At 38.0% G+C, this 23,683-nt stretch overlaps 1 protein-coding gene across 1 annotated transcript; it reads right to left on the bottom strand.

The window, feature by feature from the left end:
• Nucleotides 1-201: 201 nt before the first annotated feature.
• Nucleotides 202-23,362, bottom strand: kctd5b (potassium channel tetramerization domain containing 5b). The gene is made up of 6 exons (XM_041815582.1): nucleotides 23,013-23,362; nucleotides 14,185-14,293; nucleotides 12,270-12,361; nucleotides 12,060-12,155; nucleotides 8,115-8,240; nucleotides 202-3,391 (listed from the first exon to the last, which is right to left on the bottom strand). Exons 1-6 carry the CDS (start codon nucleotides 23,235-23,237, stop codon nucleotides 3,362-3,364), a joined length of 678 nt encoding a protein of 225 aa, XP_041671516.1. The 5' UTR covers nucleotides 23,238-23,362; the 3' UTR covers nucleotides 202-3,361.
• Nucleotides 23,363-23,683: the final 321 nt, after the last annotated feature.

Genomic DNA, 23,683 nt, shown 5'->3' with positions numbered 1-23,683 from the left:
TAGAAAAAAAACTCCAACTTTTCTAACTTCATCTTTCATGACACCACAGGTTTAAGGACATAAACGCATATAGCCGCAAATAAAGATTTGATCTTGAAGTTAAATATTCATTAAAAACCAGCAAGATAAGAATTTATATGAATGAGAAAATTATAATCTTGCAGGACAACATAATAAAGCCACAAAAAAGGGACACACATGTCAATGACAACATTTTTATTGAGTTAACCTTATGCAAGACCATACAGATCTATCCCCTTAACCTCACACTTCGATTGTATAATTGTAACATTGCATAAGATCATATAGATGTGATCTATGTAGTGATATGAGAACCTTATTCACTGATGTAATTGCTAGACTGAGGAAAAATGACACATTCATTCCCTCTGATTACAAGTGTGATCATCTTCAATCATGCAATACAGTGGTCTGTGGGTTATGACTTCAATGTTAAACAAACTGGGCACTTATAAGTATCAGGCTACAGATTTGATAAGTTTGTCCATTACACAACATGATTATCAATGCCAAATGATCAACCAGGCGAACGGTTAGTGAAGGGCATTAGCTGCTAAAGTGGAGGGCTTACATACCCCTGACCAGAGTATATTTAATAAAGTTACAACTGAATCAAGCAAATCAAAGCACAAAACACTTTACATCTCACTGCAGGAGAAAAACATCTCTTAAAAGAAGACCCTCAAATTAGTTTCAACTCTTCGAGCATACGCAGATCAGTTCACCTGTATCAGAGGTGAGCACCTCTGCCATCAGAGAGGGCGGAAAGCAAGATTGTCTGCAATGCTCAAAGCACGGGCTGTCAGGAATGGAGTTTATTTATCAGTTAGTGTGAATATCAGTTCATTAGGTGGGGAGTGCTAGTTGAAATCAGTGCATCCACACAAGTCACCAATGTTTAAACGTGTGAGGGAGTGCAAGACAGTACATAATTGGAAGGCTTCAGAATACTACAGCAAATGTAAACATTGCCCATTTCTGGCAGGAAATCCAGTCCACCTTGATTGAACCTGTTTTGCAGATGTCAAACTTTGCACTTTAAAAGCCCTTGTGTGTGGTTGTGTACATGTGTAGCTCTATATCAAAAACATGCATCCATACTTATTTCCCTGTTGATATAAAAATTGTTTTAGTCAAGTGTATACGTGTACATGTGAGTAAATGGAGGTTTGCGTGTCGTTAACAAGTCTGTATGTACAAAGTGTGCCAGCATTAAGAAAAGTTTACTCGTCCCTGACACTAAGATTAATGTGTACAATACACATAAGACATTGGATTTTGGTCATTGGGGAGAAAAAGGCAACACTAAATGATTATTTGTGAGTGAAATATCCAACCTATCAAAAAGAAAAAGGAATAAACACATCATACCTGAAAACAACTTTCTATAAAAAAAGTGTTCTAAAATGCAGTATTTACATCAACAACATTACAGGCTTTTAAGCAATGTGCACAGTGTTGTTTTCTCACTGTAGTGCTTGTAATGCTGTGTACGAAATCTACACAATTCAAAAATGCTTATAATCTATCACAATGCAGGAAAAATACATTTTTTGTCTAAATGTAACAGTCAACTTCATAGCCAGCCAAGTGTAGCCTTGTTATTGTTTATCAAAACATGTTCCTGGCATGTTCGTCAGTGAAAGACGCAAAACTCAGCATCAGCCGTTTCAATCGTCACTTGGAAATCTCTGTACAAACAAGTCAACAATGTCAAGGTTTTCTCGCTTTTAAAGATCCAGTATAAACAACTTCCTTGAGAAGTTGGAGTTTTTCTATACAGTGTACAAAACGTGCAGTTTGTTGTAAGAGTTAAATATTAATATTGAATTTGGATTATTTACATCAAAACAAAAACATCCTCTGGATATGAACACAAAGTACTTCACCCCTGCCTTCAAACAGCTCTAGTCCCCATACCTCACACAGCGCTAAAACATCCCCTCAAAAAAAAAGAAAAAGTTCTTAATCAAAAAAATGTTCCCTTAAAACATAGAAAATACACAATTTAAGAAAAACTCAGAAGACAGTGGGTTAAAAATAAAGACACCACTGTCCCGAGGATGTTATTCCTTGTACGAAACAGGGTAAATAAAAGGAGGACACTGATGTTTATAAAATAAAAGTCACTGTAAACCAGAATTCACATTTGAAAACACCTGTGACCATTTTGGCAGTTTGTTTTAGACTTATGAACATGAGGAACTAAATTCAAGGATTAAAAAAATGTCTGATTTAACTTTATATAAACTTGCACTAAACATTAAGAAAGAACAGTTTTAGTTCCCAGTTGTTGAGGCAGCAGAAATCTTACTTTAAACATCATGAATGCATTTAAAATTTTTGTCCAATACTTAAATGTCTCTTCCTTATAAAACAGGTACATGGACTTTCTCTAAAAAAATATGATAAGTACTTATTCCCACAGCACACGACGGTCATATCTGTGGGTCACTTTGTTACTAAGGTTGCAAGATAAGAGTACATGGTGCCAGAAGCAGCTACACTGACAACACATTTACTTCTCAAAAGCCAAAAAGCAATAAAAGCCATAAAATAATTATTTTAAATCTTAGCACACCATATTATGCAGATATTTCTGTTAAATCTCCAAAGTTAGATTACTTAGCCTATGTGAAAATGGGACTACTAGGTCATAATTGTTGCCAAAAACAGCCCCAATGCCCCTTAACTACAGCATAGAATCACATATTAAACAAATATGGGATTTTTCCATTTTGACATTTAAATATCAATGTTGGCTGTATAGTTTGGATCCTCATGATCAAAAATCTCACAATAACTGTTTAAAATCTTTGGAGAAATATTTGTATCGCTTTGTTTTGGGGGTAAATTACACATGTAATAGCTTAACTGTTTAAAATGTGCTTAATAAATGCACAATTCCCTTCTTAGCATCTCTAAAAGATTTTTAGTTTGATACTTTTGAGTTATAAAGACTCTACTGATCCCTTTCCAGACCCTTGAGTTGGAGGATATAAGAATTAACTCAACAGATGACCCTGAGTGAATCATTGGCCTTAAATGATGACGGCCATATTTTATACCATAAAACATACGCAAGATTGCAATTTCTTACTTTCAATTAGAAAAACAAAACTTTTCACTAATTTAAAAAAGAAGGTCCAGTTTAAATGTACAGGCACAATTTGTCAGTAAACAGACTTATTTACATCAAGAAATAAAAACTAAAGTTGGAGGGAAAACACAAAATAAAAAGCACAACCCCTCCCTTTAAATCTCCATTGTGCCTAACGTTCTTCCACAAAGATGATATGTTTGCATCATAACACCTGGAGCTCTTAATACGGAATCCTCTTCACATCCGGGAGCCCCTCTCCTGAAGGATCTGTGAAGAAAACAAAAAAATCATAGAATGAACAAAAACATGATAAAACAAATTTGTATACTACCCTATAACTATCTAAACTCTTCTGGTGTCACTTTTGACCTTTTTCTGCATCTTTATTGAAGCATTTCTTCCTGCTACGGTGTGCTCTCGCCCTCCAAGAGGCACTTTTAAATTCACTTTACATTTCAGCTGAATTAAACACACAAAAGTAGGGGGCAAAAGAAAGGGCAATGCATGCATAAGGGAGGAAAAAGGTTGTCAGAGACTGGAGTATGTGGCTGCAGCGCCAGATTTAGGTAAAGTCTTGAAGCAGGGAGGCTTGTCAGGTGGGATCAAGCTTGGTACTAGAAAGGCTTGCTGAGGACGCTTGCTGCTGCACTCTGAATGTCCATGAACTGACAAAAGGTGACGACATTCAAACTGAAATCCTCATGTAAGCTTTAGCAACATAATTTACCTGTATCATTTAATAGAGTGATTTTTTTCCCTTAGTTAACTGCAACAAAATACCACTTATCAGTTAATGTTCAGTGTACTAACACTGTACCTCTTCCCTCTAATAAGGCTTTCCTAATCACACTTAGTTAGGCCATATAGAGTCCAAACTATCCCTTATACATTATTTCTGAAAGTAAAAAAAGACAGGGTTGTCACTCTTCTAATGAACCCTTCAGTGATTCACGAGTAATAGAAAATTATGGATTATCATTCATATTTATCTAGCAGTTAAAACGCCATTTAAAGCGTGTAAAATTCGTTGATTGCCCCAGCCTTTGACAGGTAAATAATGTGGACTATTACAAGTGTTAACACATTTAATGTCAAACTTTTCATCAATCAGCTTCAATTAGGAAGCAGCTGTTCAGATTTTTCCAAGTAATTTTTAAAATATTTTAAGCCTCCAGCTTTTCAGATTCAAGGATTTCTTGGGGGGTTTTTTTGTAGGAAAAAAAAAACCAGATTTTTTTTTACAGGTTGCCCAAATATGGGCACTGAATTATGAAGGGGTGGCATAAACCATTTCTCCGTACACATACATGTCTGAATAGCAATTATTTATGTCTGTCTTCAAGACATATACATTCTTTAATTAAAATGTTTAAGTCTAAAACAGAGGTGATTCCTTAGCACATTTTTAAAAATGGAAACAAACAAATCCTCGTTGCTTAATGTTTCAATGCTCACAAAGAAGTATGTTGTCAGAAGTCAAACTTTTTAGTTCTACCAGAAGGAAAATGCCACATTGAGGCAAAAATGATCTGTAAACTGTAAAAAAACAGTATTCAGTTTACACTTTCCCTTTTAGAGGACAACATTTTTACAACTGCCATGCACACAAATCCTACAAAAACAAACAAACAAAAAGTTTTAAAATCCTGCAGAATTCCTGCCAGACCAGTTGGTGGTGTGGCTTTGTAATGAAATAACGCTCTCATGAACACAACGCACCATCATTCTTTTTCAGAGAGGTGAGGTAAAAAACATATAAAAATGGCCTACATTATTAAATTTGTATGGATAAATGAAGAGATGTGATTGCTTTACAATCACTATACATTACAAGTGATATTAAAATAAAATAAGTAAAAAAAAAAAAAAGGAAAAAGAAAAGAAAAAATAGAGAGGGAGCAGAACGTGCAAGCCCGAAGTCCATCTACATGTGCAGTGTTTATTTGACAGCTAATTTTAATTTCAGTCTAGTTTTAGTCACATTTGAACCTTTAGGGATGCATAGATACTGATACCAGTATCCGGTATTGGTGCCAATACCAAGCCTAATTACTCATACTTAAACTCCTAAAACATAGCATATACCGTACTCGGTGTGAGTATGGAGTCAAATTTTGAGCCATATCTGCAGGTTGGTGATATTTTAACATAAATGAAGATGACAAAAGTAGGGCAAACATGTCCTGATAAACTGTCAAGTGGGGGGGATGAGAACATCTGTGAAAATAAGACAAACTTTTTAAATAATTTTAAGAACAGTTATGGTATTATAAAGTTCTCATATCTGTACTCGGTAACAGTGAGTACTCAAATGTAAGAACTTGTAAGCGTACTTTGTCTGGAAAAATGTGGCATTGGTGCATCCCTATCAACCTTTATATTTTGAGTCTAGTTTTAGACAACAAAACCTCCAAAACATTGTAGTCAAGCTCTGTCTTCTTTTTTTCTAAAGGTATTATTTTGGGATTTACCAAATAGCACCACGTTCATGAATCAGTCCTGTGACCAGGGCGTCGAAGACTACAGTATCTGCACATGGGCGCCTTCTCTCCCCACCCAGCTAAACAGGTGCCCTATAGCCCAGTTTTGTCAATAAAAGGTCCTTGCACTTTATTCTTTACTTTTAGTGTAAACTTTTATTCTCCTTGCCTGAATCTGGTATTAAATCACATAAGTGGGTTCTATGCACCCAGCCAAACCTGCGATCTCTGCTCTCTACAGCTGAGAGGCAACAGAGTCATAGATATGATGTGTTTTGACAGATTTATCCACAGTGGAGAAATAGCATGGTTTCTGGATGTCCGACGAAAACTAAATTACATTTTGTTCCACCTTGACAAAAACTACGCTTACTTTTCATCAGAGTTTTTGTCATCAAAGATCTATTTTTTAGCTAGTCTTAGTCTAGTCTTTCTCATGGAAAATAGGTAATCAACAAACATTTTTAGTCATAGTTTCAGTCAACAAAATAAACGCTGTACTTGTGAATGACTACTGACTGGAACCATAATGTGCACATGTACAAGTCTCCATTTTCAGAACGAAATCTGTATTACATGGCAATGGAAACAGTGGCGTTTCAAAAAAGTTTGCAAAATGGAGCCCATTTTCAAAAGTTTCTGTTTTCAGGCACAAAATGCTGTTTTAGCGTAGACATCAAGCCAAAATGAAACAAAAGGCCGCTGTATTCAGATGGAACTTTGTAAAAATGTCCTAAAATGCAACAAAAGCTTCAGCCTAAAAAGCTGATTTGAAGTCAAGCCCATTGCTGACCAGATAAGAATCCAATTTGAGTTGCATTTTGGGATGGCACCAAGGGGGTCCATTCTTGGCATCCCTTTTGCACATGTACAAAATATTCCTGGCCCTGTAAAAGGGATTAAATTTCAAATTAAAAAGCATTGATTAACTTCATTCGGATACAGAGAATCTTTGGACTCATTTTTATTGACTTTTTTAAAGTGTTTTTCTGGACAAAATTGATAACGTTATAAAATATTCCATGGTGGATGGATTAAAATAACCAATAATTCCAATCCAGATTCAAATACATGCTGCTGAAATGAATAAGAGAGGAATGTTTCTGTCAAAATGTTTAGCTATTCAAATCATGCAAGCCATGATGAACACATTATCTCTTTGGCATTCCTACCTTTAACATGAGATAATAAAACATCTAAGGAGTGTAGTACAACTCAGTGATGTCAGAGCAATACCCCAGCGACACAATGGGAGCATAGTAACCCCCCCTCCCTTTTAAATGTCACTGAATGTGACCAATGAGCCAAAGTGCAGCAGCTGATGATTCAGCATGGCCTTGTATAACCAAGGCTGTGAGCTTCACAATTATTACGAGGGTCTTGTTTACACTCCTGAAACAAATTTTCCAACTTGGTTTTCAAATAGAAACTTAACCGGCATGGAGATTTTGGAGCCTCTGATCCAGCTTTGACTCAGGAAAAGATTAAGGAAAAATAATTCAGTCGTGTAAACAGCAGCAAGAAGGGATGGGGAAGGAGCAGAGGGACAAACCACGGAGGTGTGGTGGAGGGACTACGAGCACTTGAGCTCTCACCAGTGAGTCATAAGTGCTCAACCCTAATCAGAGTCATTCATTTCATAATCCGTCTCTTCGTCCTCGCTCTGAGCAACATGCAGCATGCAGACGGCACAGAAGAAGACAAGAAAAGGCACGGTGTAAAATAACAGAAATGAATGGATGTGTGAGGAGCACAAGGAGAAAAAAGGGGGAATTCACAGTCACAGTTACATCTAAATTAAGTTTCTTTGCAAAACTTAAAGAGGGGAAAAACACAAGAAAACAGTAACAAATGTTTTCCAAGGGCACTTTCTATTCCTAGTGTAAATTTATCACAAATCATAACTTTAGCTTTTGACTTTGAAAAGGAAAATACAAAACAATCACACTCATACAACTATTTTGTGTTCTATGCCCTTGGAAACATGAACATGAAAGTGTCTAATCTCTACATGTCTGTCACTAGTAGCTACATGAACAATGAAGTGTAAGGCTGGGCTTCTTCATGTGTATATGATAGGAGTTTGAATTCCTCAGGGTATGCCTCTTTCTTCCCTTGAGAAAATGACAGATCTTTTCAATAGCACCATTAATCTGTAGACTTGTGCTCTTTTAATACCCGAGCAGGGATTATACTGCTCATTTTTTCTAAATTTCAGCTTAAATCTAACATAAGTGTGTACCCTGGGCTGGTTCTAGAGAGAAATGTCTAAACTAAGGCTTTAAATCTTGCATCTTTATCTTCTTTTTCTGACTATTTTGGTTTCAACTGAATATTCACAATGTTCTCTTTCACAGAGCTCTCTCATCAATAAACCAGAGGTGCTTTTAGTCCCCTGGTGAAATGTTCATAAATGCAATGTGTTGCAAAGCATGCAGCACAGACAGGCCGTCATTCACATATGTTTGCTACGGATGGATTTCTCTCTCTCCCTCAGCACACTCACTTACCTTGGCCTTCTCACTGGGCTCACTGTTTGTCCCGTATGATTGATTGTGCAGCTCCTTGGAGACTACACACAGGAACTCGGCTTGGTCTTCGTTTCCGTAGTTGTAAGAGGAGCCTATGCTGACCAGCTGGAGAGACAGACACAGAGGGAGAATAAGCCTTAGACTGATGGAGTGAGACGTTAAAACAATGTAAAAAAAGTTGACTGGTAATCTCAGAGGGTCTACAGGTTCCTGTTACTTTAATTTAAAAGCATCTTAAATAGTATTTTGACATAACTGTTTAACTTTGACTTGATCTTAAAGCTCCTATGAGGAATTCTCAGGTTGTGTTAATTTTGGCGCCCCCTGTGGACAAAGTGGAAAGATATAATTTTTGCTGATAATTTGTTAAAATCTGCAGTCTAAAAAAATTAAAATAAAAGGAGCCTTAAATTTCTGGAAAAAACCCCTCAATATCTGAGATAATTAGGTCATAAATCTACAAGACACAAAACCTGAAATTGCTAAGGTTATGAAGTCAAACACTTACTAAAATAACTACATTTTGGATTACAAAGTCATTAATGAAAAGAAGAAAACTTTAAATTATTGAGATTATAAAATGAAAACTAAAAAAATGTTGGTATTAAAAAGTTGAATATTTCAGAAACACTTCATAATTATTGAAATTATAAAGTTGAACAAAAATTAAAAAATCAGTTTGGGTTATTCAAATGACAAAGATGTAAATTTATTTAAAAAAAAAACTTTAAATTACTGAGATTATGAAGTCAAACACATAAAAACAAAACTTTTGAAATTACAAAGTTTTAAATGAAAAGAAAGAAAACTTGACGAAAAAAACAAACAACAACAACAAAAAAACACCCTTGAAATTATTAAGATTATGGATGTGGCAAAAATACTCAAAACTCTTTTTTTATTACCAAGTTGTACATTTATGTGAAAACAAAACTTGAACTTTAGATCATGAAGTGGAAAATTTACGAAAAACTTTTTTTAATGACAAAGTTGTGACTTTGTATGAAAGAAAACTAAAAAGAAATTTGAGATTATGAAGTTAAAAGCATTTACTTGAAAAAAAAATCCTATTTTGAGATTACAAAGTCTTTTAATTTGGGGATTAAAATGAGATTATGAAGTAGAAATTAAATATATATATATAATAATAAAGCTGTAAATATTATGTGCAGTACATTTTGAAATTACTGAGATTATAAAGTGAAAATTAAAAAAAAATATATATTTTTGTAAATTAAGAAGTTATACATTCATGTGAAACAAAACTTAAAAGAAATTTGATATTATGAAATTGAGCACTTTCTAAGAACAATACATTTTTTAGATTAAAATTCTTAAATTTCCAAGAAAAAAAATGCAGAATTATTTAGATTATGAATTGGAAAATTTACTAAAAACTCAGAGTATTCCAGATCACTAAATCAAATTATACTTGAAACCATCAAATGCAGGCATGATATCTGCCAAATTTTATCATGGCTGACACTCAAAAATTCAGAGATTTTATTTTATCTTTAAAAGGAAATTTACAACTTCTTCTTCCATTCATTTATCTTCTTTTCAGACTTCCTCAAACATGCTACATGTTATGTGAGTGGTGTTTTTCTGACCAAAAAATCTATTCTTTATATAAAATGTGGGATGCACAACTCATGTGAATCTTTGGAGTGGGATTTTTAAAATAAAAACATTTAAAAATCAATTAATCATCTGTCCAACACCTGACTCATAGCATGGGTTAAAAGCAAATAAAATAATGACGGAAAAATAAAAAGACATCTTTGATGGTCTCAATTGCACTTGTAGGTCATAAGGAGGCATCAGTATTAACTTTAGTGTGTTTTAGTACCAACTAAAAAATCCTCAGAGGAGCTTTGAACAGCTCATAGACTCGAATCAAGTTATGATCTGTGCAATTTAATTTAAAGTATGTTTAAGGAATTATAATCTTGTATTTCTTGGTTTCAGTGCAAAGATGCTTTACATAACACACTACATAGTGAGGTTGAAACTTCACATTTGTTAGACTTAGACCCAATATGCATTGATTGTATAGTAAACTGGGGATTCAAAACCAAAGAAGAGACTAGGTTGCATTGAAACGTCCGTTTTAGGTTTGTCTCTGCTATAAAATGGATTTCAAACTGTACTTTCAGGACCTGCAGACATGCCAGCACTGAAAATCCCAAAATAAATCAAAAGGCAAAAAGAAAGCCGAGTCATCAAAGTAATGACATGGATAAAATAACTTGTGGTCCACACATTGAAGGGAAAGGTAATGAAAGAGGACAGAAAAACAAAGATAATCAGCAGATTGTTACTGCTACACAAGTGCAGGGAGACTTGACAACAGGAAGCAAACATGCTGGGAGAAAATCAATGGGGTAGATGGTGAATTTGACCTGATAGGACCAGTTTCATTTTGAATCGAGTGATTAAAACACTTCTCAGACTAAAACAATAAGGCTGACAACTTCAATCAACCAACACCAGCTCCATCTAGTTTGATTAGAATGATTTCTGGATTACGACACAGTGAGGAGAATGACTTCTGTTTTCACCAACTTTATAAACATAGGAATAAAATAATCAGGTAATCCATTTGTGATATTCCTGTTCCTTGTGGGAAAATACAAAAAGGGCAGTCTGGAATGACGTCTGAGGCCTTTATAAACAAAATGTGTGCACACCAAACAGAGCACTTCATGATCCTGAAAAACTGCTTTTCTTGCTGAATGTTAAGTGTGTGTACACTGCAGGCTACATGTAAACTGTCTGTACCCAGGTGTGCATGTTCAGACATGCAGCCCCTCATTAGCCACCACCACTGCTGCTGCTGCTGGAGACTTGTTGTTGTTAAGCGATCACTCTTATAATAATGCAGCATAAAGAAAGACAAAATGCTCTGCACTGGCTTTTGTACATTCACACTGCAATGAGACTTCCAAAATTAAATGCACTTTATGTTTTTGTGTTCACAAAGACACTTGTTTACCATAAAGGCTCTCCTTGGCTGCAGCAGGAGGACTTTGCATAAGGAGGGTTTTAAGGAGTTTCCCTCCTGACCTTTGTATGCAAGGAGATTAACAAGAACAAACAGTGATCCTCGCCCCTGAAAGATTCAAACACTTCCTATACTCAAACATGTGATTTGTGAATGCAGAAGTTTTCCTTTGGTAGCTCCAGCTAAGAACAAGCTGTCATATAACCTTGGACTATTTATCTTTGAAGCTATTTAAATTTCAGTATTTATCATCTACAAGGGAGAAAAAACATTTTTCACCTCTAAACAACCAGTAATATCTTACAGCTCAGCATCTAAAAGTGGCCACATCAAAGAATAAACACAAAAGGCTTTAGACAAAAGCTCTCAAACTCTGAAGGCAGTAAAAATGGAAAAAATAGCATAATGAAATCAAATCACAGACAAGGAAAAAGGTGTCATGTTGTCTAAGCCTCACTGGTGAGCAGGCAGTACAAATGAACATTAAAAAAGAACCAACTGAAATGACCGACAGCTACGTATCTACTTGGGACAAACAATGGCCAACGGGGTGTGTATGGACAACATGGGGACCATGCAGTGACCAGCCCGTGGACAGAAATTTGTGGGACACACCTCTCCGCTGTTGTTTGGCAAAGCAGACTCCTCTCCCTTCACCTCCCTTGACACAATCAGCAGAAACTCTGACTGGTGGGCCCGCCCGTAACCTATACTGACAAGCTGCAACAACCAATCAGAGCACAGATAGGGATGCCCGGATCATGTATGCGGACATTGAGAAAGATGCGATTTGCTGTCTGGCTGTTTTGAGCCATTTCCAATATTGAGGATTGGACTTTCTGGGTCAATGTGAGCATAGCGGGGTGGGTGAAGCACATGAAAGGAGGATTGCTGCACTGACCCAGCAGGCAGAGGTTTACCTGTTCGAACTTCCAGCCGTCCGACATGGTGGACACCATCTGAGTCAGCTCCTCCTCCTGGCACTGCAGCACCCGATACACGTGCTTCATCGGGACCTGAGAGGAGAGGCAAATGCATAAGATAAATGGTGCTAAATGAGGGAATTAAGAAAAAATCAAAGAAAAAAAACCATCACATTAATCTATCCAAAAAAAAAACCCTTCACCCACCTGTGATGTTTTACAGTCGCGTTCCCTGATCTTGTCCTTGATGAGCTTTATTAATGATGTGATATTGTAGAATTCGGCTTCCTCTAGCACACCTAGAAGCAGAAAAAGTTCAGCTTCTGATAAATGTACACTGCTCCTATCCCTAAAAGTCAGATTAATCACTGCTGTTGTAAAGATTCTATATGATGTGTTAAGTCAATTACTGTGTCCCAATTCGGGGGATGTGTCCATTGAATTGGCTTTGAAGGAAACATTCAAGAACGATTATACCCCAGGAATGCTTTGAAGGTCTTCCCACCTCAAAGGCAGCCAAAAAATACATCATCCTTATCCTTTCAAACGAAGGATCAATGTGGTGCATCCTTTATGTTCCTTTATGGAGTTCCATCCACCAGTTCAAATGAGCCAGTAGATACTCAAGCAGCCAACCCATGCAATTCTAAATGTAGGTAATTGGTTACACTCAGTTGAAAGTTCACGGTGCTGAAGACAGCAGACTAAAGTGGTCTTCAAACTTTGAATGATCTTTGATGAAATTTGTGTTATGTGGTGTAAGCGATTTAGCTTATTCCAGTGACGCAGTTTGTCCCGATGACGCAAGAGGAACTCTTGGTTATGAATAAGAATGTTCCTTGATGATTATTTCCCTATTCAGCTATCCCTGTAATTAAATGGTGTTTCACCAACTATCCTGAAGAAGAGAAAAAGCTTAGAAAACAGTCAAATTCATCACAGGGTCACTGAATTAGTTCAAATATATGGGGTGAGGCTGGTGTGCTGACGACATTGTGGCTAAAATTAGCAACTAGCTTGAAAAGGCTCTGGCTGTGGACCATTCATCTCTGGCAGCCACCCTCACAGACAATTCATCGGACACACTGTATAACCTCAGAGAGCCAATGCTATAATTCTTCCTATTAATCATATTTACAGCCTTGTTTTTCTTTTTTATAGCTCAGAGGTCTAATCCAGAATTAAATTTTGTATTGGCCCAAATAGTTACACTATTGTGGCATGCTTTAGCTTTGTTAGCTTGAGCTAAAGCTAACATAACCACACTAGCTATGTAATTAACATTACTACAAGCTAAAACTGCTTTAGCAACGTGAGTTTTAGCAAATGTAGCCAAAGGTAACTTAGCTATGTAGGCAGCGTAGATATGTAGCGGCTTTATGAGCTTAGCTTTAGCTATGTCAGCTACATAGCTACTGTAGCTACGTGGCTCTGTTATCTACATAGCTTATTATTTTGTAGTCCAAACTACTGCCATAAAGTGCTGTTCTTACATGCTAAATTAAATGTTAGGATTTTTGTATTCATTTCAGCTAAGTGCCAGGATAAATGTTCTGGCAGGAAGTCAGTGGCTTTTAACTAAAGCTACAGCGGCTACTGGTGGTGGAAGGCTACATTATGGCTTTAAAAGAGTATTTGACTAGGATTTCAGCTATGTGTTTATGAAAAAAGTTAAATAACTGGCTTAACCAACTCATTAATTGTACGCTGGTGAATTTGATACCTGAATTTAAGCATTTAGCTGACTAATCGTGCGCATCCATGGTAAAGAAGGATGAAGGTGGGACAGCTGGTTAAACAAATGGGGAACCTGCCATAGACTGGACCATCTCATTTCAGTTCAGTTTGAGCAGTCTGCAAAGGCTTGAAAGGCTGAGTCTTTGGAAGGATGCTGCCCCTAACTGGAACACAGTTTTTTGAGCTGCTTGTGCATTAGGTACAAACGAGGCATGTCTAAAGTAAAGATGGACTACATTTGTCCTTTACAACCAAAGCATCACTTTTTGAAGGGTAGTATCAATTGTTAATAGGGATTAAAAGAACAAAACTTTTTTCAAAACCTTTTTTTGCGCTACAGATACATTCTCTATAATTTGAAATGTGTTCTTTAAAGAGACTGTACCTTCCTCTGCCAAGTCCCTGTTGAGCACCAGTTTGCCGTGCCTCAAGTAGTTGAGCACTGGCCCAAAGTACGTAGGGTCTCTGTCGATGAGATAGGCACCAGTTTCATCCTAAGAATCAGAAATAGAAGAGCATGAGATAATTGGACAGAAACTTTCTATGCTGGCCTTTGTTTATAGTTTGGGGGAATAATCTGCTTTTTTGGAAAAATGCTTCTTAATATTCAGATGCACAAAAAGAGAGATGTGTTTAGTCATCTCAACCTTTTTTAGAGAAGAGCTAATGAACAGGAATAAAAAAATCTATAAGAGTGACAATACTGCCCTGTGTAAAGTGTAAAAACTCAAGGGATGAGAAGACAAGGTTGGCTCATGCGCTGACAATCTCCACAGGTGTTAAGGAGACGTGTCAAAATTACACACACACGCACAAAACAGCTTTGGGGATATCACTTCCCTACTCCCAAAGGCCTTGGGTTTGATCCCAATTCCTCCACAACCGCTGGGTATTCCCCTATTTCTATAAGTACTGTGATTAGGCCACGTTTGTCTCATGGGAGGATGAGGCGGCTAAAACAATTAGAGCAGAACAGAAAAAGATCAGGAACAGAAGGCTGAATCCACTGAGGGGACCAGGAGAAAGCACCTTCACTTTCAATCTACAATTAGCACAGTCTGGTCGGCCTAACACATCATGCGAAAGTCAGTTTGAAAAGCTGTCTGACTTCAGCAGCAAACACCAGCTTGCTGTTAAAAGTTGTTTAACACGATGTGACATTTAGTGAGTCAAACATGCATGACATTTAGGAAAAACGCTCAGCACAGTGGAAAAGGCCTTCAGCAAATTTATGGCTAATCCTCAAATGCTTCAGGATGTTTGACTTCGCGCAGGGCGAGTATATGGCTTCAGGAGCAAATTAGCAGCGTGGCTGGTCAGAGCAGCTTCCATATTATTTACACAAGAACACAGTGATGTAGTCATACGGTACAGCTTACGGCTAAATCCACACAAACAGAGAAGTCAGCACAGGAGAGCACATGCAGAGTGGTGGTTACCTCGTCCTTACAAGTCCAGTGAAGGATTCAACTAAAAACCCATTAATCTTTCTGATAATGAAAGAAGGTCCCAGTGCACTTTCTGTTCTAATGAATCTCTAAACCCTCTTCACTGGCTGACCTCCTTTCCAAAACAAAAAATATCCCATCAGAGCCCAGTGGAGCTCTATTCTGGTCTCAGTGCCCTGTGTCATATTCACTGAAGTTTAAGCACAAACACAGGTGGGTTTGCACGGAGGAAACAGACATCTGCACAGGACACCAAACTCCAACCACAATGTACTTCGTAGTTGGTTTTAATATCCTTTATAGTCAAGCTTCTGCATTTGGCCTCTTCTTTTATCTCTGCTATTAAAGCAAAAGCAGCAATGGATAGATTTTTGTTAAGTCTTCCTGCAACAAGATCACCTAAATCCACTACGTACCTATTAAATAAAATTAAAAAAAAAAAAAAAAATCAAGATAGTAAAACTCTATAAAGCTGTTGCTTGTTTATTACAGGGAAGGATAGTCTAACTTGTGGTATAACTGCAGTTTGGTGTCACTTTTAACATGCTTCTTGTCTCAAGACAATATCCTGCTGTCTTGTGGTTGAGGGAAGGGTATTATTAAAAAAAAACAATTTTTTATGTCAGGATCACGATTTTAATCTTATCACTAGGGATACACCGTTGTATCCTGTTTACAAACATTGGCCATCAGCCAAATGAGGTGTCATGAACAGATAACAGTTACCAATATTTATCTGTTCAGTCCAGTTTTACGTTGGCATCTAGTCTATCTAGCAGTCAAATTAAATAAGACATGTTACAGGGAAGAAGTCACCACTAAATAAACTCTGATTAGAGAAAATGGGTATCAGCACAGTCTAATTTGATATGTTAAACATTGGTATCTGCCCTATTTTTCACATTCCATGCACCTTTAGTTATTACGAAATTTTTTCATACAGTTTTATAGGACACATTTTTGAGCGCTTGACTGAACAACCAAAATAATTTCCCCATTTATTTCTTTAATACACAAACACAGTGCCAATAAGTCATGTCTGATTTAAAAAAAATAATCTTAGTCAGCAGCAAGAACCTGTTTGTCAATCCATGAAGCACTGAAATGTTTGCCGTTTCATAGCTGGCGTCATCATTCTCTCACCTAATATATTTTAAGCACCAAATATTTCTTCCCTGCATAATGGTCACTTTTAAACAACCAATTAGTGTGTTTTCAGCACCACTTTAAAACTATAATGTAGTCATGTCTCTTTTTTATCGTTTAGAAAACCAATTTTAGTGCTATTTATTCACAGTGATACATTTAAAACACGTACTAACTTCATTTACTGTATATTTATATATATATAAAACATCAGTCTCTGCTAAAATGAATTTGTAAATATAGGCATACATACACAATACTGTGCAGAAGTTTTAGGCATGTTTGGGCCGAAATTTGAGGCTGAAGTAAGGCGTGTAATGGCAAGTACGCCTACCTGAGGGCCCCATCAGGTGGCAAGGAGGATTGACACAACACAGGTCATGCTCTGGATGTCTTTGTACATTACCAAGGGCATGGGAAAATAATCAGATAAAAACAAAAACCACAGTTAGGGCGGAGATATGGGTAGATGTGGTGCTTAAATGCAGCCTAGGGTACTGTTAGGGCGGGTAGTAGGGTTTAGGGATGCACTGATACCGATCCTGGTATCGGGTATCGGCCCAATCCAGCCCCTCAAACCTGGATCGGCTATCGGTGGGAAAGGGCCGATCCGTGGTGCTGATCCAGGCAACCACCTCAAAGCCTTTTTTACAAGGTTGTTTGCACTATTTTCTCACAGAACTGTCACTTTGTTTACAGTATTTGGTTAAAAACAATTGTGTGATACAGTTTTGTACTGGAATGTTATCTCTGATGCACTTTCATTTGTTGCTGCTTTACCAGTCTACAGGGTATAAAAAGTTTACAACTGAATAGTAAGCTAATTTCTGTAAGTTACGAAGCATTGTTTTTACCAAACTCCTGGTAAACATTTAAACACTTTATAGTTTAAATAAATATCAACTTCAGTAATCTATATGTACTCATTTTTTTCTTAACCCAAAACAATTACCAGTCTTATCTTACAGTAGGGCATGCAGGTTATTCTTTTAACACTGGTATCGGATCAGTATCGGTATCAGTCGATACCCAAAGCCCAGGTATCGGAATCGGTATCGAGACCAGAAAAGGTGGATCGGTGCATCCCTAGTAGGGCTGCCAAATCCTCCTGGTTGTCGTGTGTATATTCTAAGCACCTGAAAACTGTTGGTGGTTGCTGGGCGTATTACCAGGGGTGCAAAGGCCCGGACAAAAGAAATGCTTATATACCTTTAGTGAAGAGACGCTGGTGTGCCCCTTTTTTAAAATCCTGATGTCATGCCAGTGCAATTTGGATGACTCTAATGTTTTAAGTGCATCTGACTGAGACACTGCAAAGTGACTTGCTAAAAAAACATATGCTGGGAGGTGGATGGGAGGCAAAATACTTTGGTTTTAGTCACCATTTGCAAGTTGACAGAAAGTTTGCATGTTAGTTGATGACAGTGACAGTAACACTAGACCAACAGAATTTAGACAATATGCCAGATTTGACTGGAGATCATCTAGTCAAGACTCAATGGATGAGGGACACGTTTGAAGTGGAGGATGCTGACGTTTTTAATTTGACTGGTGAAATGAAAAAGGTGGAATAAAAAAGGTGACTATTTTTAAGCTCAAAGGTAGTTATTTACAGTTAAAAGCAAGAATTAAAGCTCTTCAACATTTTTATAACATATCTCTATCTGCTACAGAGGTTGACGGATAGAGATTTAAGTAACTGTTAATACTGAGTGCAGTTTATTTTAGAAAACCATCAGGTTTTAGAAAGTTGTTTTCAAACGATACTGTGTTTTTGAGGGAGGTTTAGGGCCATATGGCATTTTGTCTCATTTCTAATGATTTCTTAAACGCAAAACAGATCATAGTTTTTCACACATAGCATGAATGGTCTACCTGTCTTGTTATATCTCCCTTAAATCTGGAGCTTTTAATATCATCTTTCCTTCTGCATCTCTGAATCTTTGACAGCTTTCTAGTATCAGAGGATGTTTGTTTCTAAATTTACCTCAAATAAATCTGATCTGATGACATTTTCACTTTAGTTTATTGACTTGTCATCGCAGGAAAAGCAGGGTTGGGAGTAAAAACATTAATGATGGCTACACTGCTGTACATACTAATATCACTACTTGCATCAGAGCGTGTTAAGTCAACATGTCAGCTTGACAAAAGTCAGTTTAATCATTTCCGTGTGATCTGCTCTCTGAGAGAGCAGCCTGGCTTCCCTTGATTTAACAAGAACCTGTCAAATACATGGCGGAAAAAAATAAATGCTCTCTGCCTGACAATGGTTATCCATCTTAAGTAATTTTGTTTCAATGAAGTGTGCATTACAGCATAAAGTCTGTCTTATGAAAATGGCAAACATTAAATTTAGGAGGTTTTAGATGAGAAATTTTCGGCCTGAAACTCAACTATCTCTTGTACATTTTGTTTCATAAGTGCTGTAAAAATCAAGCTTTACAGTGTTTCCTCTGACTTGTTTCAAGTTGTAGATTAGGTGAAACCTGTGCTGGTCAAAAAAGGCAAACAGATATTCACTATCATGCACTGCCAATCTGTCCAACACGAACAGCATTGATGCGCCCTCTGCACTACTATAAACCTATTGCTTCTTAACCCACTGAGCTGACAAGCCTGTTGCTTGTCCCCTGGGTGCACGCTGCATTTACAACCCGGGGATTCGGGCTGACACTGACCCAGTAAAGAGAATGCTGAATATGGGGGCTCTGATATGGCCCCGTGTACACAAAGGGGACATTGTATTTAATTAAAAACAAAAGGCTGTGTCTCGAGGGGCACAGGCCAGGGAGCATCGGGAAACAGAGGGGAGGGGACAGAGAGTGAACACATAGGTAGACAACTACACAAGAACTACCTTGACACACACTAAACCTTTATTCACACCTTTGATATGTTTATTAATAAAGTCAATATGAAAAGCATGAGAACAGATGATAGCAATGTGTCAACACCGCCTACAGTAACCAGCAAAAATAGGTCAGTGCAGTGCAGGTTGGGCATGCTACTTTGTGTTTGTGGTTTGGCCTAGCAAAAGCATTGAAGTCGCACAGCTTTCTTCTTACACAGTATCATAAGTAGAGTTAAAATAAGCCCAACCATGACTGGGTTTTAACAGAAGAATCCGTGAAGTAAACTAAATGCCAATTAGAGGGGTGGGTTTCACCGTAGAACAGTACGGTATCAACCTTATCAATCTTTTTGTACACACAATACATATCCTCCCACAGGAAATACCATGATGATGACCCACCCTTCAACATCATCATGTCCATAAGAAGGCTCTCTGCAGACACATCAACATTGAAATTCAATGCTTAATTCAACAAAATAAACATGTCACTGCATGTTTGCTTTTGAGCACAACAATGGGTGAGCACCAGAAACTTTGCATGCAACCATTCACCAACTGAACCCAAACAGGTGTTGGGATATTCACTGTGAAATTTTATACAGAATAGTAAATCACACAGCAGATGGTCGCCTGTAATTATCAAAAAAGACAGAAAAACCTGCAGGAGATAAACACAAGTAACACTAAACACACTCAGCCCAATTTTCTTAGGCCAAGAATAAAAAAGAATGAAAGATTTATCAGATGCTGCTTGGTCGTCACTGCAGCCGTGTGGTACAAGCCCACTGCAGGAACAGTACTTCAAAGATGTTGCAGTAGATCTTTGGAGTCATGTGACAGTGCCTACTTAGCCAAGTGGAAGTCTGATCCTTGTAGAGAAGGAGCCAGGAGTCCCACTGGAGTACAAGCAGTAATGGCATAGTAAAATAGGCCTTCATCTTTTAAATAATACACACATCACATCAGGGATATATTATGGAGGACTTTTTCATATTTCACAATATCTAATCCTGATATTCAAAGGCCAGTTTGACCTGCCATACAGGCTGAAAGGAACCTCTCGCCTTTCCTCTATTTGAACTCTGCAAGGCAACACTATTTTTCTGCAGGACGATTTATGATGGGAGGAGTCCTTCAGGCAGTAAATGAGCAGCTCCTTGTGAAAGCCCCCTAAAAGCTTTGCTGTCATGACGAGGCAGTCAAGTAGATCCTTGGCTAAGCTGGCAAGGCAGGAAAATCACTGCAACCTGGAGTTTCCTCTAGATGGAGGAAAGAATGGGCAGTCTTGCAGCAGAAAGTGAAGCGATTCACTGAAGTTTTGAAGCGGAATAAAACACAGAATTTTTGATTGGAAGGAAACTTGAGTTCATTTGCAAGATTTTAAGAATAGACGTGCCTTATAGGCTAGAAATAAACCCAACGGATCAAGCTTGAGTCATACCTGATTTACCAGAAGCACTTTGCAGTGTCCTGTAAAGCACTTTCCCAGAGCTGGAAGAGGCCGAGATACCACCGTTAAATATTTACGTCGCCTCCCAAAGTGTGCTCGGGCATGACGTAAAACCTGAATCTGGCATTAAAAGGTGGTCATATTTCTCTCACACACACATGCCGCAGAGAGGACTCTTCAGCTGCAAAGGGATATAAATATGAAAAGAATGAGATGTTGCAGGAACAAGAATCCTTTGTGATGAGGGGCTTGAAAAATTGATGCGGCGCACAAAGTTAGAAGGCTGAGTCTCTTGTCTAGTGGCCCTGAGTAGTTTGAGAGCACGAGTCTACAAAAGAAAGCTGCCATTTTGCTCAATAAGTTCATGCAGAAATACCTGCAAAAGATCCTACAAAGGTAAATGAAAAATTAAATCCACATAATCCTATTCATTGACATCAAAAAGTCAATCCAAGAGACAGCACTGAATGGCATGCCAATTCTGGGATAAACATTTTAAAGAAATGCTCAAAGAAACAGGTTTTGGGCTTTTATCACCATGCACATCACAGCACTTTCTCCCTGATCTCCCCCAATGTGCAAAACAGGCTCCAGTCAACAACATGAATAATGCAGTTCTCCTCAAGAGTCCTGCTGAAGCACGTCAGCCTGCGTGACTGAGAACTGAACCACTCATTTCCTTGGCTTGGAAACACAATACTGCATTCGCCCAAAAAACAGGGCTCTTCTCTGATCTGTTTCTCTGCTGGGCCTCCGATTCACATGCAGCGTTGTGTGACGCAAAAAAAAAGGGGGGGGGGTACTTTTTCTGGCTCTGTTGCAAAAAAAGATGAAATAACGTTAACGTTTACTATTTGAGCCACAGTTGCACATGAAATAATATCTATTAATAAACTGGCTTTCATGAGGAGCCATTTGAAACAAGTCTCCCTGGAGGAGAGAGGTACGCTAATGGCCTGAAAGTCTGATACACACTTAAGACAAGGGATTGAGATGGACTGATCCGTTGCTCATGGGAGGATAAACTGACAAAAAAGCAAGCTGATTATTTAGAGATTAAGTTATTTGCATGAAAATACGAGATGAGCCGTCGTCTCAGCTTAGTATAAAAACTGGGGGCAAGGGTGAAGATTAAAATGTGCAAGTAGATGAAAACAATGAATGCGGGGCAGTAAAATGAACCATGAGAAGCAGAGCGCATTACACCATGTATATACAGACACTAATACACTGTGTTTGACAGTGCTGAAGGCTGTTATCCACACATGCACGCACAGTGCTGTTGAAATTGACAGATGGACAAACAGAGAAAAGAAGCCTGCATCTGGAGCATTGAGGCCAGTCAGGGAGACGAGTGACCTCATCCAGAGCTCTCAGTTGTCAGCAGCACCTCACCCCACTTGGCAATGACTTATGCACTCATTAGGGGAGCCTCACCACCACCTCAGAGGCCGATTACTGCTGGACAAACAGAGCCAAGTAACAAAGCAACCTCAAGAGAGGGAGGCAAAAAACTCATTGATCCAGCAATAAAAGTTGTACATGTGTAGACCATTTGGCAGTCTAATTATAGCACTACCAAATACTGACAGTAGAATCACTGGACTGTGAAAAGAAAGGGAAACTGTGGCCTCTTCAACATCATACTGATAAATGTTATTAGTGAGATTTTGCTATTAAAGACTTGTACTCAACTCAAAGATGTATCATGACATTATTTCTGACAATAAGAGCGAAGCAAATTGGCACATTAAACATAGATAAATACTACACTTTCTTCAGTTACACCCTATAAAGTAACGTTCAAAGTCCAGCATCCATTATCTCCGGAAAACACAATGGTTTGTCATTTATGACATATGACACTACGTTTACAGCAATGCAACGAACTCAGAGTCTGAAAGTTTCAAATACGGTTTCCACTTAAAATTAAAAAGGGTAAACTATTTAAACCCCAAATCATTCTTAAAGGACAAGACTTTCAAGTGCACATTTTATTGCTACACATAGCAAGACGGCCACACACACAAGCTAGCGGCAGGATCGTATGTCATGTGGTGACTGTCGGAATCTAGCTAGCTTAGCCGGCTACTGCTAGCTAGTCACAAAAATTTGAGTAACCGCTAAATGAGAGTTAATATTGGTCTATGCTAAGCTGGTGGTTAAAATAAACGAGTTGAAAGCGTCAAATTCAGCTGTTCTAACTGTTCGATACAGTATTAAGTACATCTCATAAAATTCAAAATAAGACGAAGTTAACCAACTGCGCTCCTAACTACAGCGCTAACTAGCTTGACTAGCATAGCATTTACCTTGTCGGAGTCGAGCTCGGGGTCAGCCTGGCTCAGTCTGTACAGAAATGATTTTGGATCTCGACACAGCGTCTGTCTTGTAGTTAAAAAATACGTCCCCCCGACGTTTAATCGAATCCATTTCGATGCCGCGCCGACACCGGATGAAATATTTCTGTCCGCCGGGGAATGGGCCAAACATCTCCGGAGACCGGAGCTACTCGTCTCGGAGCTGTTCTCTGCCATCCCTCTCCGCTTCTCCTCCGCCCTCGCTCGGCTCTGTGTATGTGTGGCTGACAGGAAATATCGAAGCTGCAGCCACTAACTTGGAGCCCAGGATTCATGCAAAGCAGACTGCCAGCGCCTCAGCCACTCCTACTAACCCTCTCCACCAGCAGCAGCTCTGACAGACACTTGCATAAATTATAACAGGAGAAAGAGGTCCTCCCCTGCTTCATATTTAAAGTCTGATAGTATTTTATCCTCATACTGAAAATCTCATAAAGTAATGGCATGCAAATATAGTGTTATTGAAAGCTTTTGTTAACTTATTCCTTTTAGGAAAATCTTTGTTAAAAGCATATAAAACATATGTACAGATTAGTACAAAATTATTTTCAACACAGCTTTTCCAAACATCCTAGTTTTATTTTGGATACCTTATTTTACTTTGCACACAGGATTAGTTTACA

This window comes from Cheilinus undulatus, linkage group 20 (assembly GCF_018320785.1).
Source record: "Cheilinus undulatus linkage group 20, ASM1832078v1, whole genome shotgun sequence".
Taxonomy (NCBI): Eukaryota; Metazoa; Chordata; class Actinopteri; order Labriformes; family Labridae; genus Cheilinus; species Cheilinus undulatus.
This window is presented reverse-complemented; position numbering and strand designations above follow the sequence as displayed.